Genomic DNA, 22,009 nt, shown 5'->3' with positions numbered 1-22,009 from the left:
TTTTTTCTTTTGTTGCTTTTACTTTTTACTTCCTCCCCTCAGGCTCCCCTGGTTAAATTGAATGTTTATTGTAGTTGACCGTAAAGATAATCAAACAGGGATTACCGTTATCACATTGAAACTTATTTCCACAGTTCACTTCCTCTACGTTGCATAATTTTTCTGGAAAACAGGGCCGGTCATCCACCATTGGCCCACAAGAATCCTGACCTCCAAATTGAGATGGTTGTAGCAGAGACTTGACACGGAACTAAAAGGCAAAATGGGAAGCAAACAAGAAAAACAAATTTTCTTAATGGGGGTTTCACAGTTGCTTACCTCATCTAAAATTTCAGCTGCAGAGAGACTTTTTTTTTTCTGCTAGCAGATCATACGAAGGTAGAACCTGGTACTTGATGCAGGAGATAGAACTAGGACTTGGAGTTTTGTGTATCTTAAAAAACTATGGTCCCTCTGCATCCATATTTCTGAATGCATGCTGAAAACAGAGGCAACTATGCTCCTTCTCATTCAGGGGTGGCCTGCTGCGGGGTCGCAGGGGTTCGGGACAACCTCTAGCTTAGATTCTGTGCAGTTTGGAGAACCCTCAAATCCCACTCCTGGCTGGCCCCGTCCACCCCACCCCTCCCAGGAGTCCCCATGGGGCCTGTTTTAGATGCAGATAAGTGCAGGGTGTGCGCAGAGGCTTGGGGAGTGCAAAAAACTGCCCCCCCCCAGAACTCCAGAAATGGGTCCATTTCTGGCCTCCAGTGCCTCTGGAGCCTGGGGAGGCCGTTTTCGCCCTTCCAAAGACTCAACGAAAGCCTCTGGAGCCTGGAGAGGGGAAACACACACACACACACCAATGCTGTGATGCAGGAGGCTGACAAGGCCACACCCACCATGTCCATGCCCACCCGGCAACTGGGCAGAGAACTGCCTGCTAAAAGTTTCTCACCCCTGTACATCTCATGATCAAATTACCTGTTTTTTAACACATGGGTCACACTCTGACCACTCTTCCCAGTCACCAAGCTGGCAGTTGATGGGACATGCTTGCTGGCTACAAGCCCGAGATTCAGCCCATTGGCACAGTTGGTCACAAAAATTCTTATTATAATAATCATCTCGCACTATTGCCCTGCAAGATGAAGATATTGTACGTTCATCCCGAATCTTATGACAATGAAAGAAAATGAAGATGGGGAGATGCTACTTTTGTCTATGCTGCAGAGATGTACTCCATCTAGTCATCCATTTAGCATTTAGCAAGCATCACAAGGGTTAGCAGGCATGGCAAATAGCCACATGTAGGTATAAAGCTCATTGTTGTGAGGATGGATCCCAAACCAGAGAGGAATCTTATCACACGAAGAGCTTCATGCTATCTATTCCTACTGCTCTCTCAAAAGGAAGAGAGGCAGAAAAGTGAGTTTGGAAGATCTCAAACCAAGCATTGGCTCAGGTTTTGATTAATATAAGCCTTTCCTTTAACAGACAAGAATACTGGTTGGAAAGGACCTTAGATGTCTTTTGTCCAACACCTGCTCAAGCAGAAGACCCTATAGCAGTTATGGCTAACCTCCTCGGGTGCCAAAAGCACACACATGTGTGCTGTCGTGCATGCTTGCGTGCCCACACCCATAATGCAATGCTTCTCTCACACAACCCATCCCCTCCACATCCCCCGTGCATACGCACATGACCCCCACCCCTGTGCTCACCCTGCGGATGCGCGCACAATGTCCCCCCTTTTGGCCTCACATCCCAAAGGGGGAGGAAATGCCTTGCATCTCAAAACAGCATTGAGAGAGAGGAACCTTCTTTTTCCCCTTCTCAGCCCTGTTTTGCGAAGGGAGGACTTTCCCATTCTCAGAGCTGTTTTGTGATGGGAGGCTTCTCAAAATGGGACACCCCCATTTCTTTGCTCCCCACAATCCATCTCTCCCTCTCTCTCTGTCCCCCCCCCCCCCATGGCTCAGCATGAAGAACTGGGAGGAACCGTGCAGAGGAAAAGGAGGAGAAAGGAAAGGGGGGAAGAAATGGGGGAGAAAGAGAGAGGGGGGGCAGAGAAAGAGTGACACACAAAGTGGGGAGTTTGGGAGTTGCTCCATCTAAATACTGAGTCCCTCTGCTTTTGGGGGGAAAGGGGGTGATCCCAGGAGGGGAAAGGAGAGCGGGTCCTTGGGGAAGCGCTACCCCCTATTCCCCCCATTCCAGTTAAGCCACCTTGGTTTGGGACCCAGCCTTTCTAACTTCATTCGGGATCTTCTAACACAGGATCTTACTTTACTCTCCTCGCCACCTTTGCTGGCACTTTCAGAACTTCTCTTTGTTGGGCAGGCGATTGGGGGTGGGGGACACATGAGAACCTAATGACTCCCTCCCCAAAGCCATAAAAAACATAGAGGAGGAAAAGTAGAAGCTCAACCAGCTGAGAGCTGGGCGCTTTCCTGCCTTCCATGCGCAAACACTGTGACCCACAGCCTACGGGAATTGACGTCCTCTACCACCACCACCACCACCACCCACAACTCTCTCTGCTGTTTCATTTAATCCTTGGATCTATTGAACCTTCCTTCTCATCCCCGCTCTGCCCCACCACCAAGTCCAAGCCCCCAAATCATTTTCTTAAAAGCAAGCCCACCGGGGCTCAGTATCTTCTCTGTTGCATTTCTTTTTTTCTCTGTTTCTCTTTCTCCCCCATTTCCTTCCTCCTCCTTTTCCTCTGCACAGTTCCTCCCAGTTTTTCATGCTGAGCCATTGGTGGGGTGGGGATGGGGGGTGGAGAGAGAGAGAGAGAAAGAGAAAGAGAGAGAGGGGGGGAGAGAGATTGGGGAACCTCAACCAAGCATGCCAGGGAGCAAAGAGATGGGGGCATCCTGTTTGGCAGCCACAGCAGCTGCAGATGTTTCGGCATGTCTTTTTATTTGCTCACCCTTGGAGAGTCCCCCCTCTTTTCTCCTTCTTTCCAGCCTGGCTTTGCAGGCACCCATAGCTGTGGGCTGTGAAGAAGGAGCACCAAGCCCTGTATTGATGGGAGGGGGGAGCCCTGTATTGATGGGGGGGAGGAGGCAATATGGGGGGAGCGGGGGGGGGAAGGCATTTTGGCAAAATCTTCTAAGCCTCTCTCCTTCCATTGGATTTATATTAATTGTCCTTTCTCGTCCTCTAAAGAATTCCTTCCTTCCACCTCCTCAGAAGAAACGGCTGTGGAGAATCAGGGGCAACCAAGACTAGGAGACAAAAAGTCCTAGACCCTGTCCTGAAGCCTCCGGCCAAACATGCAAACTTGAAGTTTGTTCCCGAACTGCGCTGGAGCTGACAGGGCAATGCCTCGCGTGCCCTAAGAAATGGCTCCATGTCCCATCACGGCCCTATACCATCTCAGACAAATGACTGTCCAATCAGTTCTTAAAAACCTCCACAATTTCCCATAATTTCTAGAGGCAAGCTGTTCCACTGATGAATTTCCTGTTCTGTCAGGATTTTTCCCCTTTGTCTAGGTTGGTTCTCTTCTTGATTAGTTTCTATCCATTGCTTCTTGTTCTCCTTTAGGTACTTTAGAGAAAAGGTTGACACTCACACATACGCAAACACACCACCCCTTAGATATTGGAACACTTTTCAATCTTCCAACATTTCCCCCTACTTCCTCTTCCTTTGGTTATCATGGGAAAACAAGAACATTTATATGTTTGTCTATAATATCCTTAGAACACAAGTTTAAATGTCTTCTTAATCAAGTGGAAATGATGGCTCCTATTTTTACAGGGGAAAAAAAATCTCCTTGTTTTTGTACCAACCTGGTTCGGCTTTGTGTCCCAAAATTGCAAGTTTTTGAACATGTGGACCAAGAACTCCATGGATAATGATCACAGAAACATCCAAAACTTTTTTCAACTACAAGGCTCAGAAGGATAACACATATGAAGATGTCTCTTTTCATGGCTAAAAAATATCAAGCTACAAAGGATGTGTCCTTAGAAATATATAATATATTACATTATAATAATTTACAACAATATATAAAGATCCCAAATCAATCACACTTCACATTATGGATTTGAAAATAATTGTATGCCATTAAATATCTGGACTTCATTTCTATAATAATAATATTTTTTATTATTAATTATCATATTTGCATAGCTACCATCTAAAAAAGAGTGACTCTAGGCAGCAGTCAGCACTTAATTAAAAAGAAAACCAATAAGCACATATAAAAACAATCATTAAAAATTGTAAAAACTATTCAAGAGCACATGAAACGGGAGAGATGAAGTTAACTGCAGTAAGGGAACAATTTATTAAAGTGATGTTTTTATTACATGACTGGCAGCTCATTTACAGAATATCTAATTTCCCCACCTTGGCAGCTTTAAGACATGTGGAATTCAAGTCCCAGAATTCCACAATAAACGTGGCTGATGGGAGAATTATAGAAGTGGATATTCATACATCTTAAACTGCACAAATGAATAATCTTATCTTTCTGATTTTGGATAGATCATGTCAGTTTTAGAGCCAAGGTGGCACAGTGGTTAAATGTAGCACTGCAGGCTACTTCAGCTGACTGCAGTTCTGCAGTTCGGCTGTTCAAATCTCACCGGCTCATGGTTGACTCAGCCTTCCATCCTTCCGAGGTGGGTAAAATGAGGACCCGGATTGTTGGGGGCAATATGCTGACTCTGTAAACCGCTTAGAGAGGGCTGAAAGCCCTATGAAGCAGTATATAAGTCTAACTGCTATTGCTATTGCTATTTTACAACCTCAAAGAATCCAGTTTGGTCTAGTGTTTAAGATGCTGGCCTAAAAACCGGGAGACTGGAGTTTAGTGACTTTGGCCAGTCATTTTCTCTCAGTCCAATCCCCCTATAGGGTTTTGTTGTGGAAAAACAGGAAGAGGGAGGAATATTAAGTATGTTCTCTGCTCTTTGAGTGACTTATAAAAGTAATAAAGGTGAGATAAAAGTCTGATCAATAAATACATTCATTGGCAGGTCTTAACAACAAGATGGTTGCCTGAATGAGAAATGAAAATAGAATAGCTGGGAAAAGGGCACTGTAGAAAGAAATGTAAATAGCAGAAAGTTCAGAATGTCTCATTGTCAAGACTGTTCATTTTTTAAACCGGAAAGAGAAGATTTCACAGGGCAACATTTAATTGTAGATCCCACAGAAGTATCCATGTAATGATAAGGTCAAATGACATCTGCAAAGGTGCAGTCCAAGCTGTGCCCATTTTTTATGTGTGCTTATTGTAATTGTCATCTTGACTTTTTCTCACTGCAAACATCTCTGAGTTGTTGGTTACAATTCATATCTGGAATCAAAATTAAATTCATGGGTATGAGATGTGGTCCAAGATCCTAGTTTTGATTCCTTTAAGCCTTTCTCAACTTGGCAGGATCACATAAGCAAGAGCTATATATATTATCTCTGTGTTCAGTTCCATCCCAACTTCCTTACAGCTTCCCACCAATGAGTCAACAGACAAGACTATATCTGTTGTTATTGTTGTTATTGTTAGTTGCGAAGTCGTGTCCGACGCATGGCAACGTTCCTCTAGGCCTTCCTGTCCTCTACCATCCTCTGGAGGGCATTTAAGCTTACGCCTACTGCTTTGGTGACTCCATCCAGCCACTTCATTCTCTGTCATCCCATTCTTCTTTTGCCCTCAATCTTTCCCAACATTAGGCTCTTCTCCAGTGAGTCCTTCCTTTCATTAGGTGGCCAAAGTATTTGAGTTTCATCTTCAGGATTTGGCCTTCTAAAGAACAATCAAGTTTGATGATCTCTAGGACTGACCAGTTTGATTGCTTTACAGTCCAAGGGACTCGCAGGAGTCTTCTCCAGCATCATAGTTCAAAGGCCTCAATTCTTTTCCACTCAGCCTTTCTTATGGTCCAACTTTCACAGCCATACATTGCAACTGGAAAAACCATGGCCTTGACTATATGCACTTTTGTTGGCAGGGTGATGTTTCTGCTTTTTAGGAATGCTCTCTAGATTTGCCATAGCCTTTCTCCCCGGGAGCAATATCTGTGATAGACTGTATATACATGCAAGCCATCTTTTATACTGCTCTCATCAGGAAACAGTTTGGGTGTGAGAACTAGCCCTGAAGCATCCTAAACAGAAACTGACCCAGCCTCCTCTGGAAAATAACTAGGAAAGAAGATTCCCCAATATTCCCAAGTTTATTCCATTGTAAAATTGCATTGACTGTTCTCCCAAAAATAAGCTGAGCAGTTTGGGTAGAACAATCAGATCATCAAATTACCCATAGAATGGTAAAAAACAAATGATTTCTGAAGTCTTTTTTTGCAACTGAGTAACTCTTGGCACCCTTGTTTCCAAATATCCAGTCTTCAGCTGGGCATCCCAAACATGTTGAAATGCCCCATTTAATTTGTGATGGGCACAGAGAGTAATGTTGCAAAAGATACTGAAAAATATGAGATAATATTTAAATACTAAATACTAAATTTAGTACCAAATACTAAAACACAGTATTTGGTGACCAATCACAGAATCGCAAAATTGCAGTTCGATGTATTTGGAAGGAATTTGGCAGTATCTCCAGGACCTTCTTGAGTGCAGCAAAGGACCAGATCTCTGCAGATGACCATTCAACAAATGAACGTATGTTCTTAAACATCTCTAATAAAGAAGATCCCACCACTGTTTGAGACTTCCAAGTTGTTTCCATGTCTCTCCTAATGTTTCATTGAAATTTTAATCTCTAATTAAAGCATATTTTATGTTTTAATTTTGTTTCCTGGCACAGTTGAAAACAATTCTGTCTTATCAACTGTATGGCAGCTTTTCAAATGCTGGAACATAACAATCACCTTATCTTTTCATGATTTTATTCCCTGGTTAAATACTCTATATCGAAAGCATTCAATCATTTCTTGCAGGGCTTCATTCCAGCTTTCCATTATTCTGCTAGCCTCCTTTGGATGTGTTCCAATCTGTCAATATTTGTCTTAAATGATATGCCAGGATGGTAAATGGAGGTGAAATAAGTGCACCTGTGTTTCTATATACAATATGTGTATATAGCTTGTGTTTACCCAGTTGCATAAATACTTCAGAAAGCATTCAGTTCTACCATTCCATGAATAGCTAGATACGTTAATTGTACTAGAACATACACCTTTTCTAGAACAATACGTTTATAGCTGACATTCTGTCCTGACTATACGTTACCCAGTGTGTAGCTTGACATGCAGCTAAAACCTCCCATCTTTTAATAAACCAGACAGTAAACATAAATCTTGACACTTTATGACAGAACAGAAGGAGATAAAACAGCGATGCTGTGTAAGGGATATAGATTTTGTCTTCGGAAGAACAGGCGTCACAGAATAAGATGGCTTCTTCTACATGTTTCTGTTACCTCTGAACATGGAGTTTGGCTTCTCAGAGTATATGGATACTCAGCAGGATCAAAATACTACCAAAATCAATGTTATAAGCAATGAAAATGTATGTTTGACCTCCAAATGAAGCTCAAGACACATTAAAGAACAGCAGCAGCAATAAAAATACACAAATTATATGCTGGAGACAGCTTAAATCGAAAGGATAGTTCCATTCATGGGAGTTCCAGTAAGAGCCAAAATGGGTAGCTCTTAGCCATTCATAATTTTAAAAAGCATAATTATTACACTGAATTATAGCGATTACTAGTAAAATCTGCAATTAAATGTTGCACCCTGATTTTTGAAACAAAAGTATGTTTTCCAACCATTTCATTCACGACCAAGTGTCACTTCTTTCGATGGAAGAAAATACATATATTGCATTACCCACAGACATATATTTGAAAATCTCAGGGTTTTCCCAAGCGTGCTAATATCATGTTTTTGTCTTTTCTATTGGCACTCCCTACCAGAGTTTACTAGTACAGGTAGTCCTTCCTTAACAACCATTCATTTAATGACCATTCAGAGTTACAATGGTGCTGGAAAAAAAAGTGACTTGCAACCAGTCCTTGCAGTTAGTACCCTTGCAACATCTCTGCAATCACACGATCATGATTCAGGCACTTGGGAACTATTTTGCATTTAGGATTCCTCAATCATCTGTTTTCCATTTGCAACCTTTCCAGCTAGCTGCTGACAAGCAAAACCCATGAAGAAGATATTAGAAGATTGCAAATCACAGTGCGTAACCTGTTTCCCTGAAAATAAGACTTCCCCAAATAATAAGCCCAATCGGGCTTTTGAGTACATGCGCTAAAATAAGCCCTCCCATGAAAATAAGCCCTCCCTGAAAATATTGCAACACAGCAGCAGCCATGAAGTGACCACACTCACCACCCCCTGCACCTCAAAAATAATAAGACCTCCCTGAAAATAAGCCAAGTGCTTATTTTGGGGGGGTCAAAAGAAAATAAAACCCTGACTTATTTTCAGGGAAACATGGTAATAACTCACTAAATAACTGGAGGTGATTCTCTAAGCATGGCAATCGGGTGATATTTCATTTAACAATCACCTTACTTAGTAATGGATTTGCTGGTCTCATTTAGGGTTGTTAAACAAGGATTGCCTATACAGTAAATGACACTGAAATAGAAACTCTTCCTTTAAGGGACAGAAATTAAAATGCTGGGATTAAAAAAAGGAAAAGATTAGGGTTACACCACACTTGGATGCACCCTAGAAATATATCAAAGGTCACTCTTAGATTGCTACATACCTAGAGACAAAATGGTGGGCTGATCCAGGAAAGCAATTCTTTTAAAAATGATTTTAAAATACAGTAGTGCACAAAATAGCCCCATATAATAAGAAATTATTGTAAAAGAAGTGAGACTTACCCTATTGGATTAAAAACATTCATGGGAAGGCGAGCTCATAATAAAGCAATGGAAATAGTACTGTGGGCATAGATTACTTTCACTTCCAATAAAACATGCCACTCTTAATAAATATCAATGCTTATTTTGAAGAGATGACTCATAAAAACAATAAAAGTGGTTGGCTGTTTGCAGCAGCCATTTATTTGTATTGGTTAAGTGTTAACAGAATAAAAAGTTGGGAAATTTAAGCCAAGCCAGTTCCAAGGTTACAGTGGATTAATGCTGAGTAATTATTATCGAGCCGAATTTTTTTTGTTCAGAATAAAGTCTATAGATTGTCCTGAGCATAGGAGTTAAATAACAACTTAGTTATGACCTCTTTTAAAAAATAACAGAGTTTGGTTGCAATTGTATATGTGCTTAGTAAAGAATAGGTTTCACTGAGCTCAGTGATTTCAGAGTAAATTTGTGTCTTATTAAAATATTATTTCCCAACATGATATTTAAGAACTTCCCTCAAATTAGACATTAGGATAATTCAAGCCAGAGAAAGTTTGCAGGTGCATCAGTACTTGTTAGTTGCAAAGTCGTGTCCGATCCGTTGCGATCCCATGGACACCATTCCTCCAGGCCTTCCTGTCCTCTGCCATTCTCTGGAATCCATTTAAGCTCACACTGACTGCTTCGGTGACTCCAGCCAGCCAGTCATCCCCTTCTTCTTTTGCCCTCAATCTTTCCCAGCATTAGGCTCTTCTCCAGTGAGTCCTTCCTTCTCATTGGGTGGCCAAAGTATTTGAGTTTCATCTTCAGTTCTCTGGCCTTCTAAAGAGCAGTCTATCAACCCTGACTGTACTACAACTACCAATAATTCTTGTTACCAACATAATAGTATTCAATCGAGAAGTATCCTGGTAAGGAAGAGAAATTAGCAGCCACAGCATTTGGGCTATCTGCCCTAATATTATCTGTACTGATGTTGAAATTGGTAAGGAATTCAGGAACTTGCTTTTTCTATACATCTGGAGGACACATAGTTGAGGGAAATCTATTTTAGATCAGTGGTTGTTGGCTTGTCAAGGGCTTTCCACCTCTCCTTTCAGATTAAAAAATAAATAAAAATGGTGGATTGAAGGGATTGAATTTGTTGGAATGCAGATATTCAGATGCCACTGTCACACCTTAGCTGATCTAAGAGAACTGTGTTTGTTTTTGAACTGTTTGGCTTTCTGGCCACAGAACAGGTGGGGTGTGGGAAAAACCAGGAAGGAAGCAGAAAAATGCCTGTTACCTTTTTTTAATGCATTGGAATTGCTGGCTGGCTCAAGAGATAAGGAGGAGTTTTAAAGCAGTGCAAAAATGCTTGTCAGAATGTAAAGAAGAAGCTGCGGCCATGTTGAAGGGAGAGCTGCTATTTATTTATTTATTTTTAGTTAGGCTTATATACCGCTTCATAGGGCTTTCAGCACTCTCTAAGCGGTTTACAGAGTCAGCGTATCACCCCCACAGTCTGGGTCCTCATTTTACCCACCTCGGAAGGATGGAAGGCTGAGTCAACCCTGAGCAGGTGAGATTTGAACCGCTGAACTGCAGATAACAGTCAGCAAATGTGGCTGCAGTACAGCACTCTAACCACTGCGCCACCTCACCTCTTAATTTAGGGTCCATCTTAGAGAGCTCATATTATTGGAATGGACACCGGGCATTTACTCCTGACATTTGCTATTCAAAACTGAATTCCATCCCATGAAAGGAGCCAAGAAGGTGGTTGTAACAGTGGAAACAAAGCACTGCTAACTCTTTGTATGCTGTGCACGTGATCCATGCTCAGTTACTCAGTTGGAGAAAAGAGGAATTGTCATGAACTTCCGATGTGTGGTGATGGCACGAATAAGAAAGGCTGAAACGAGATGCTCGGATGCTGGAATTAAAGCAATCTGGGAAGGCCAGAGCAAAAAAAAACAGCCATTCATGCTATTGATGTCCAGGAATGGAAAACTGACATCTTTTAGTTTGGACAGCTCCCTTCATGTAAAATTACAATGTCCGTATTGGAGCACTTCAATGCTCCCAGCATGCAAAGGTTTGCTGTTATCTTTCTTGTCCTCATTTGGACGCAGGAAATGGGCTGCCCGCCACGCGGGCACTGGTTAGGCAGCAAGCAAACACATTTACCATGTGGCTCTATAAGAGAAAGAAAATGGCTTTTAGTTCTAGTCACATGATATTCAGAGCTGTATCAATCCATCAACACAACGTTTACATTATGGTAAAAATAATATCGGCCTGTTTAATGGCCGGGGGGGGGGGGAGTCAGGTGACTGCTATTTGCAGCCTCCCCAGGTGACTTCTGACAAGCAAAGTCAACAGGGGAAACCAATTCACTTAATGACCACACAATTCACTTAATAACAGCAGTGATTCTCTAAGCAACCGTGGCAAAAAAAAGGTCATGAAATCAGGAGTGATTCACTTAACAACTGCCTTGTTTAGCCACAGAGATTCTGGTTTCAATTGTAAATTGAGGACTACTCATATATACAGCTAGTTGGAAGTGCTTGGAGGCAGTTGTAGCAGTTTGTACAGGATGGTTGTTTTGTGGGAAAGAAAAGGGATTTCCAAGGATGCCTGTAAGAATTGGAAAAATGATCCCTTTTGGGCTGCAGACCATCCTGAAAACCTTATGGTCTGATCTGCAGAACATTGTATCTGCTGCTTGGGAATGTTAGAAATGAAAATTTTTCATAGCCTATAACCCTGCCTGTTGGGTCATTAGTCTTTCTTCTATCTTGAAAGGACAGTGTACTTGCCAGTATATCCAAAGTCACCAGTTGAGCTTTCATGCATGAATTTTTATTATGGTAATTAGGTCTTTTTTTTCTGCATCTCAATTTGCAGTTTCATTGCATTTCCTTTTAGGGGTGGGGAAAAATTCTTTGGGGAGAAAGGAATATAGAATGTTATACACATTTTTTTAACAAACATTTCCCCGCCAATGAGGAAAAAAACCACTTGCCTCCAAGCACTTCCGTCTCAAAAGGTAAATTGGAATATTTCCAGTTTGCTCTACTTTGTGGCTAAACCAGAAATCAGTTGGTTCAGCTTTCTTTAATAATTTGAACTTTAATAAAATTTGTATGCCGTCTACTCCCTTGGAACTCTGGGCGGCTCACAACAAAGTAAAAACATTTAAAATATTTAAAAATACAATGTTAAAAATTAATACAACATTCATTCCATCAGGTGGGGCTGGAAATTAATCAACAGCCCCAGGCCTGCCGGAACATCCAGGTCTTGGTCGCTTTACGGAAGGCCAGGAGAGTGGTGAGGGTCCGGATCTCAGCTACCAAATATGCTTTAATATCAGACCAAGGAGCTTATAGTGGACTAGATCAGACATCCAGCCTTTGCTTAACAATGGAGACCTAGTGGAGCAAGTGGCCAGTTTTAGGTTTCTGGGTGTTATCATAAAAAAGAACCTGACCTGGGGCACTCACTTTGCAGCACTGGTCAAAAAGGCCCAGCAGAGAATATACTACCTGAGGCTTCTCAGGAAACAACAACTGAATGAAAAACTGCTGGAGACCTTCTACCGCTGCACCATAGAGAGTATTCTAACTTACTGCATCTGTGTATGGTTTGCCAATTGAACAATGACAGGTAAGACAGTGCTCCAGAGGGTTAACATCATTGCCCAGAGGATCATTGGTTGCCCTCTCCCCTCTTTGGAAGAGCTTTATAGCTCCCGCTGCCTAAAGAAAGTTCAAAACATTCTTAAAGATCCATCTCATCCTGGGCACACTTTTTTTTTCTTGAACTATTACCATCTGGCAGACGGTACAGGGTAATAAAAGGAAGGACAAATAGGCTGAAAAGCTATCTGTCCTAGGGAGTGGCACGACAAAACCGCGGTCCACTAAAGCGCGCCCGATTAAAGCGCGTCGCTGACGTCATCAGCAGCGCGACAACAGCGACCGCGGAGAAAAAAGGGCGCTTTAAAAAGCGCTTTGAAAGCAAGCTGATTCAAGTTAAAGTAAGGGTTAGGGTTAGGGTTAGGGTTAGGGTTAGGGTTAGGGTTAGGGTTAGGGTTAGGGTTAGGGTTAGGGTTAGGGTTAGGGTTAGGGTTAGGGTTAGGGTTAGGGTTAGGGTTAGGGTTAGGGTTAGATTTAGGGTTAGGGTTAGGGTTAGGGTTAGGGTTAGGTTAAGCGTTAGGGTTAGGTTTAGGGTTAGGTTAAGGGTTAGCGTTAGGTTTAGCGTTAGGTTAAGGGTTAGGTTTAGGGTTAGGTTTAGGGTTAGGTTAAGGGTTAGGTTTAGGGTTAGGTTTAGGGTTAGGTTTAGGGTTAGGTTTCGGGGGGTTAGGTTTAGGTTTAGGGGTTAATTTTAGCTTTAGCACTCACAGCGTGCTTTTTTCGTCGTGCTGTGATGACGTCAGGTATGCGGTTTCGTCGAGCGCGCTTTAGTCGACCGCGGTTTTGTGGTGGAACCGTCCTAGGGCAGTAACTATATTGAATTCTACTGTATAGTGCAATATTAATACAATATTGGTTTTCAATTCAATTGTATTGAATGTGAAGGATGTGTGTTTGTGTTTTATTTTTATAATTATAATGTACACTGAATATGGCATTTAATTTTGTTGCATGAGTTGTACAATAACAATAAAATAAACTAACAAATCTTGACAATCCAGGAGTAATATTGGAGATGCTCCTTATCTAGACCATATTGAGAGTGGGAAAAGTACCATGATGGAGAGACATAATGAAAGAGGGGGAAATCATTTCTCCTTTGGGTCTCTTCCAAATTTCTTACCCTTTCAAACCAACCTTTGCCCTAACTTGCCACCCCTTTTGGTAAATTTTTGCCTTCTCTTCACTTAAACTGTGATCCCTTTGTTCAGTATCCTGGTAGGATATTGCATTCTGTTTATTGTGTTTGTATTCATTTATCTTGTTAAATTGTGGCTCTAACCATTTTTTGTAACTGGGTTATGCTAGAAGAAAAAGAGAAGGAATATTTTGATTTCACCACAGTCAATGGGAGGTCAAAGCTTTGGATTTCTATCAGGATCTGACCCCAGATTGAATTTGACCATCTCTAAATTATTGCCAGATGAAGTCAGACCACTTCCTGAAATTATTTTGAGGCCTAAATGGGTGCCTAACCATATCAAAGGGGACACGGTGGCTCAGTGGCTAAGACGCTGAGCTTGTTGATCAGAAAGGTCAGCAGTTCCGTGGTTCAAATCCCTAGCAATGTGTAACGGAGTGAGCTCCCGTTCCTTGTCCCAGCTTCTGCCAACCTAGCAGTTCGAAAGCATGTAAAAATGCAAGTAGAAGTGGGAAGGTATGCAAGAAGTGGGAAAATGCAAGTTGGTGGGAAGGTAACAGCATTCCGTGTGCCTTTGGCATTTAGTCATGCCAGCCACATGACCACAGAGATGTCTTCAGACAGCGCTGGCTTTTCGGCTTAGAAACAGAGATGAGCACCGCCCCCTAGAGTCGGGAATGACTAGCATGTATGTGTGAGGGGAACCTTTACCTTTACCTAACCATATCAATTGCCACTAAGCTGATTTCATAAATGTGGTCCAGGAACAACAACAACTTAGTGCATCCATGCGTACCTGAGCACTGCTCCCAGTCGTAACATGTATCATAGCCACAAGCTTCTCTCTTTATGCTGTCCGTGGCAATTCTGAGCCTTTCCTTAGCCCAATTCACATCGGTCCCACTCCGGCAGGGGCCAGAATGCAAGAAATGGAAGGAGTGCTGATCCAGGCATTTTTCAGACAAATATGGACAGCTGGGCTTTGTAAGTGCTTGTTCAGAAGTGGCATCTAGGACACAGACATCTTCAGAAAAGTGTCTGCCAAATGACCGAAATTGCAAAGCCAAAGTAAACATAAGATTAAGAGAGGGATGAAGCAAACGATTAATAAAGAAGCATTTTTTCATTATTGTTTATCACATTTGGAACATCTGTTTGGGAAGTTAGCCAAGTTATTATTTTAAAAAAAATCTGAAGTGATTATCATTATTCATTATCAGATGGACATTAACTTCCAGATTCTGTTTAGAGAAGAAATTTGTAAAAGGTGGCAAAACAAAAGGTATAAAATAGGTTAGCAACAACATATTCACAAGTGAACTCCAGTCTCTTTCTCTGTTTTACTTACATATACTGTATGTTTCGTAGTATAAGACTCACCTTTTTCCCTCAAAAAAGAGGCTGAAAATCTGGGTGCATCTTATACACTGAATACAGCATTTTTTACCTCCTGAAACCCCACCCCCTTCACCAAAATGGCCGTGCATAGCCTTTAGGAGCCCTGGGGGCTGAGGAGGGCAGAAATGAGTGAAAAAGGACTGTTTTTTGCTCAATTTTGCCCCCCCCCGGAGCACTCTGCAAAGCTCCTAAAAGCTATGCATGCCCTTTTTGTGACAAAAAACGGGCCCGTTTTTAAGAAAAATTGGCCATTTCTTGCTCATTCTTTGGGGGGGGGCACCCCCCAGGAACACTTTACAAGCCTCCTGCCTTTTTTGGAAAAAAATGGGCCGGGCCCATTTTTGTGAAAAACAAGCCATTTTTGGGAGGTCTGCAGAGTGCAAAAACTTGTTTTTTTCAATTTGCCTCTTCAAAACCTTGGTGCATCTTATACTCCGGTGCGTCTTATACTCCAAAAATATGGTACATTCCAATCCTAGCTGCATCACCAAATATAAGGGCATGTTGACATTGTGCAAGATGTTGTGTAACAATACGCAACTTCTCAGGAGGGGGGAGTGGATGCGATTGTGGCATTTTGTGAGATGAGGGAGCTTGGAGGAGACAGAGGAAGCCTGAGAACATACCATATGGGGGGAATGTATCAACCCTTATCAAAGGGAATACATGAAACATCTGGATCCTGCCCATGTGAATCCAGTGTGAAGTGTGGAGCCTTCCTCAGCAAAGGACAGAGACAAGTGGATAATGGGCAGGGTTGGGCTTCAGAATTTAGTGACTGTGGCCTAGCAAACAGATTTCCTGAGGTTTCCATGGCAACTGTGGCTGGCATCTTCAGATGCAAAGTGGTCTGATACTGAGCAATATATTGTTGACCAATTGGAACACCTGGCTATAAAGGCAGGAGCCCAGTGAGTTTCTGAAGAGGTCAATCACAGTTGCTGGTGAAATGTCAGGAAATATGTTTTTTAGATCAGGGTCACAAAGTCCTGAAGCCAGTGAAATTCAGACAGTTCCGGATGTTAACTTTCTAAGCAGTTCGAAGAACTGGTTGTTGGAATAAATCTCATTTTGTTTTTCCCCCACTTTTCAGGGCTAATCTTGTAAGGAAAGCTGGAAGGAAACATTCTGGTGTTGTTTCTAGCCTAATCTTTATTGCCCTACTTACAGAAACTGCCTCTCTGATCAACCCTGATTACATTGTAACAGCTAAGGCAAAGTGCCCATCAATGTGAGTGACATTGAGTTGGCGACACCCACCCAATCACATGATCACCGAGCCCCGCCTACCAAGCTGGTCATTAGGGCAGAGAATCAGTTGTTACATTATTTGGATCCCACCACTGCCTGAAGCCCAACATGGCTTAACTGATGCTGTCTGTGAAAGCCTACACCAGGATGTAAATGGATAATTTTATACAATGTTAGAGTTCTCTCCCAAGAAAGAACTTGCTCTTAGCTAAGATCCATTAAGAAGAAAAACTTAAGGGAAGTATCTTGGAGTTGGATACAGGTTGGAGCAGGAACTTTTCTTAAGATGATACAAGTCTTAACATCTGGCATGGGAAACCCTTTTCTCTGTATAATTTACCTGCAGTCTTCTCTAGGGTCCATACACACACATTGGGAGTCAAGTTGCTTTTCTCCTGGTTTGCAGTTGCTTTGAGAATGTAGATGAACATCTGCAAGAGAATAAAGAATGCAAAAAAAAAAAAAAAGAAGCATTATCACATAGGAATACTATTAGATATACCATATAAAGGTTTGAGAGACTTTTTCAGGATTGAGTTAAACCACAATGTACAATTGTTTGGAGTCAAAGCTCATATTTAGTTTTGAGTAGCATCCATGGGTGACATCCCCCAAAGTAGGAGTGGCCAGAGCAAAAACGAAGCATTATTTAACATAGACACCTGAATTCAGATTAAATTTGCTAAATACAATTGCTCTGGAGTGGAAAGTTCTTCTGTATTGACACCTTTATACAGAACCCCAAAATGCTCTAATCACTCCATTTCTGAACAGCAAAGCAGGGTTCACCAATCAATATAAGCAATTTCTCCTTTCCATCCTCAGCCCTGAAATAACTCAAAAGGTAGCCAGGTTTTGCATGGTAGGGTATAAAATCAAGCTAATGAAGAGCATCTGAGCCATCCTGAGTACAGACAGCCAGAAATGCCTCAGGCTTATTAAGTGTGCTGGTTACTTTTTTAATCTCTTGAAGGTATTTATGTTTTGATGTATGCATACTATATATATTATACTAAATCTTTTCAGGTTTCACAGGCGTTTGTAAGAGAAGTTTATTCCCCTCAAATCTCTTTTGGATAATCACTTTGCTTTATTTATCAATATTTCTTTGTATTTTATGTTATCACTAGTTGATAATTTGGTTTTGCCCAGGTATTTATTTATAGGGTAAAATGTCAGGACCAAACATAATTTCCAATGTTGGATTTTCCCCCTTACCAGAGGGAGCTCACTTGTGGAGTACTATGAAGCCATTGCCATGGCAACTCCACTGCACTGTACAATAGAAGCCATTTTATGGCAGTACAGTAGACACCATTTAAGGCACAACAGGCTGTATCTTAACAGACCACACACCATGAAGGGTATTTGCGGTGTCTTATCCCCACAGTATTTATTTCTAGAGAGTAAGTCATCTGTTCAACGTTTGGTTGAAATTACTCGAGGTGTTCCATAGTTATGCTGGAATGAACACACAAACACACACACACACACACACACACACGTGTGTGTGTTTGTGTGTATGTTCCAGCGTAATTATGGAAAACCTCGGGCAAAAACAAGCAAAAAAGGCCTTCTTTTTTTTTTCAAAAATGTGCCCATTTTTTGTCAAAAAGGGGCATGCATAGCCTTTAGGAGGCTTATAGAGTGCTTCTGGAGGCTGGGGGGAGCAAAACTGAGCAAAAAAACAGCCCTCCACAGCCCCCATGAGCATTCTGGAAGCCTCCTAAAGGCTATGCATGGCCATTTGGGTGAAGGGGGTGTGGTTTGGGGAGGCAAAAATGCTATATTCAGTGTATAAGACACATCTAGATTTTCAGCCCTTTTTTGAGGGAAAAGGGTGCGTCTAATACTCTGAAAAATACGGTATTCATTCAACAGCCACGAAAGGGATATCACACCAAGTGGCATGCCTGAGTGAGAATTTGAACCCACTGCTCCAAACCCCACATTAAACAGGTGAATCTCTCTGTCACATAAACGATTTACTAACCTTTCTCACAGGTAAGCAGTCTCACTACAGCAGGACGCCAGGATGGGCCACTTACACAGGTGTACTCTGAATGGCCAGTTAACGTAAAGGTTGGTGCACAACTTAGGCGGATTGTTTCCCCAATGTTATATTCACTTTTAAAAGGGGAAATGGAGACAACATCTGAGGCTGCTGGTCTGCGACATGCAGATACTCAGGAAAAAAGGAAGAGAGGGAGGAAAATGAGATTACCATTCTATGAGAGAAGAGCTGAAAATTAAATACAGAGTTCAATAATTTTAATGGCTTTATGTCAAAAATGTAAACAATTAACTATTTAAAACTCCAATCTGAAAACTGAAACACTAATTCACACCAGTGGTGGGATTCAAATTTTTTTACTACTGGTTCTGTGGGTGTGGCTTGGTGGGCATGGCAGGAAAGGATACTGTAAAATCTCCATTCCCTCCCCACTTCAGGGGAAGCTTACTGCAAAATCCCCATTTCCTCCCGATCAGCTGGGACTCAGGAGGCAGAGAATAGATGGGAGTGGGGTCAGTCAGAGGTGGTATTTACTGGTTCTCTGAACTACTCGAAATTTCCGCTTCCGATTCTCCAGAACTGGTCAGAACCTTCTGAATACCACCTCTGATTCAAACAGTATATTTACTCATTTTAATCTAACCGAGATTATCCAGTTAAACCAATTTTCTGGGTTTGAACTGAACCATGAACTAATCACAAGGACTGGACTATGAAGTGGTTGGCTAGTTTTGGATTAAGCTAGTGTTTTTCAACCCTGGCAACTTGAAGAAATGTGGACTTCAATTCCCAGAATTCCCAAGTCAGCATGGCTAGCTGGAAATTTTTGGGAGTTGAAGTCCACATATCATAAAGTTGCCAAAGTTGAGAAACACTGGACTGAGCTATTGGAAGAGCAAAGCTGCTCAATTCAGCTCTCATTTCTTCATCATATCCATGTGGCTACAGAGATAACATTTCTGCTAGGATTCCAGGGGAAACAAAGTGGCCTACTTGCTCATATGCAGAAATGACCAAGGAAAGCTGTTAGGAATATAATCTAACAGTTGGGTTGGCAATATATAAATCATGTAACAATGCTCTACCTGTTTCTTTAAATCATACTGTAAAATGTGATTGGTTGCTGTTTTCCTCAATGGGCCATAAGAGGGAGCCAGAATGACTGTTAGCTCTCTGTTTGTTAGATGCTGGGCTGATCTGATCTGATTTGGAAGCTGGCTGTTAGAAAGTGTTGTGAGCTATTGTAAGTTTTGCAACTTTTAGCAAACTCTGAGTACTGAACTGATTATATGATACTGGACTATGTTATTTGGATTATCCCTTAATTGAAAGACATTGATGACTTACTGTCTTATCCGTGTATGACTTGGACTGTTTGATGGACTCTGATACCTCTATTTCCACGAAAGTAAAAGCCTATTTAAACTGCAGTGTCTCTGTATGCTGGTTTGTGTGTTCTCCAACTCTCACAATGCTTCGCTGAACGTACTCGCTCTCCCAACGGGGAGCTTACCTAACAAAAGCCAATGAAGCAGATGTGCCAAGCCTTAAATAGTTCAGGGAGGGATGTACTGTTTGCAACAAGACATTTAACATAACATCCTTTGTATATTTGGCTCTCTTCGGAATAGAAGTTCTGTTTATAAAATTAGGAACAAAAGAAGCTGTGTACCAAAGTCAATATGTTAGTCCACCTATCCCTAATTATTGATATTAACTGGTGACAGCTCTCATGGAATAAAACTATAGTCCTTCTCAGCTTTACCTGGAGATGCCAGGAGTAAAGTTGGGACTTCCTGCACACAAAGCAGATCTTTGAACTATAGCCCCTTCCAATGGACATACTAAGTCAAATCACTGATCTATCTACGACAACACTGTTGAAAATTAGTACCAATGATGTGTAAGACTTCAAAGCAACTTCCCCCATCCCTTTCCACAGTTCTACTTTAAGAGTGGCCAACTTCTCCAAAATCTGGATTTTCTGTACTCAGTTCAGCTTCAGCATTTTGCACATGATATTATGTGCCTCGCCTCACTTAGAACACATAAAGTGGGCATGTTGATTTGCTCACACTGGTTGCTATCTTATTCATGATGGAAATGCTCTGGATACATCTCCATAACATCAAGTTGAATTTTTTCACATGAAATTGGATCTTGGACTAAACATCCAATAGAAAACCTCTATTGGATGTTTACATAGCCTTACTCTTATTAGTAGCTTAAATCTCTTAATGGTTCTTACATTGGCATTCGACAGGACGTTGCAACCAAATTTGATCAGGCTGGCAGTGAAAGAATGGATATCCAGTAAGAGTGTATCCACTGAAGCACACAATTTCAGCATTTTCCCCAACGTCATAATGGTTCTTCTCATTCTGAAATTAACCAGAAGAAACTTTTCATATGCTGAGCAAAAAGACTTGCTATGAAATAAAAACAGTTCCTTATATTCAAGTAGAAGCATCCAAGTTTTTCATGCAACTTTGTTTGAGCAGTTCATCCATTCAAAACTATTTAGACAAACTTTATTCTACCCATTAGCAGAAGTTGTCTCAGAATTATTAAAATCTGCAGTTAGTTGTTTGTTTGTTTTTTGCATTGTCATATCTCCACAACAACTCTCAAATTCAGTAAGACTGCAAGAATGAATAGCTGGACTAAGGTTATTCCACTGAGCTTTGTGGCTGAATTTGATCCCTCTGATGATAGTTGCTTAATAAATAATTACTTAAGTTACAATGAATCTTAATATTATCTTGCACTTTTCCTTAAAACAGCAAAAATGGCTGTGACGTAAACCCAAGTATAGCATCATAGCTAACAGGGACTTCAGCAACAAGGCCATTTTAAATCAAATGCCTGGCTCTGGAAGAGAAGCTGGCTTGAACATGATGGTTCTATTAAGTTCTATTTTCATTCATTTAACAAATTTATATGGACTTCTATCTAGCCAATGGAACTTTGGGTGGTAAACATAAAATCAAACTTGATACACAATGAGATCAATGAAGAAAAATCATGTCAAGGTCATTATAAAATATTTTGTTGCCAATAACAATAACAAAATGAAACACAACCGGTTCCATTAATATAAAAGATAACGGTAAAGATTCCACTCGCACATATGTGCTAGTCATTCCTGACTCTAGAGGGCAGTGCTCATCTCCATTTCAAAGCCGAAGAGCCAGCGCTGTCTAAAGACAAGTCTCCGTGGTCATGTGGCCGGCATGACTAAATGCCGAATGTGCACGGAATGCTATTACTTTCCCACCAAAGATGGTTCCTATTTTTCTACTTGCATTTTTACCTGCTTTTGAACTGCTAGGTTGGCAGAAACTGGGACAAGTAACAGGAGCTCACTCTGTTTTATGATGCTAGGGATTTGAACCACTGAACTGCCAACCTTTCTGATTGACAAGTTCAGTGTCTTAGCCACTGAACCACCACGTCCATTAATATACTGTATACTAATGCTTGGGGTAAAGCTGGATCGTGATAGCCATCTGAAAAGCCAACAGTCAGGCCATATAAATGTCCCATAATGTATGATTTCTAGGAACTACCAGGTGATACTAATTTACCAAGAAGACGTGGAAAAAGTTCACCCTGCTAGTTCTGATGGGATGGACAGAAGCCATCGGAAATAGGCAATTCCACCACTAATCTGGTCCTATGCCATTTAGGGCTTTAAAGCTTGCACCTTGAATTGCACCATG

General features: G+C 41.4%; 2 protein-coding genes across 2 annotated transcripts in view; both read right to left on the bottom strand.

Moving 5' to 3' along the window:
- The window catches only part of LOC116506626 (complement component C6-like), a 38,111-nt gene extending 28,666 nt beyond the window's left edge, over positions 1-9,445 (bottom strand). Inside the window, exons 1-4 of the mRNA XM_032214452.1 lie at positions 8,816-9,445; positions 3,786-3,945; positions 964-1,120; positions 106-250 (exon numbers count right to left, since the gene is read on the bottom strand). Of these exons, the coding sequence (XP_032070343.1) occupies positions 106-250; positions 964-1,120; positions 3,786-3,928 (445 nt within the window). The 5' untranslated portion in view covers positions 3,929-3,945; positions 8,816-9,445. The remainder of the gene's footprint in view (positions 1-105; positions 251-963; positions 1,121-3,785; positions 3,946-8,815) is intronic.
- Positions 9,446-10,504: 1,059 nt separating this feature from the next.
- Positions 10,505-22,009, bottom strand: part of LOC116506725 (complement component C6-like) — a 56,992-nt gene continuing 45,487 nt past the window's right edge. The window contains exons 14-18 of the mRNA XM_032214610.1: positions 20,536-20,668; positions 18,267-18,458; positions 16,614-16,704; positions 14,421-14,662; positions 10,505-10,978 (exon numbers count right to left, since the gene is read on the bottom strand). Of these exons, the coding sequence (XP_032070501.1) occupies positions 10,803-10,978; positions 14,421-14,662; positions 16,614-16,704; positions 18,267-18,458; positions 20,536-20,668 (834 nt within the window). The 3' untranslated portion in view covers positions 10,505-10,802. The remainder of the gene's footprint in view (positions 10,979-14,420; positions 14,663-16,613; positions 16,705-18,266; positions 18,459-20,535; positions 20,669-22,009) is intronic.

This window comes from Thamnophis elegans, chromosome 3 (genome assembly GCF_009769535.1).
Source record: "Thamnophis elegans isolate rThaEle1 chromosome 3, rThaEle1.pri, whole genome shotgun sequence".
NCBI lineage: Eukaryota > Metazoa > Chordata > Lepidosauria > Squamata > Colubridae > Thamnophis > Thamnophis elegans.
Note: the sequence above shows the minus strand (reverse complement) of the source record. Positions and strands in the feature narration are given on the sequence as shown.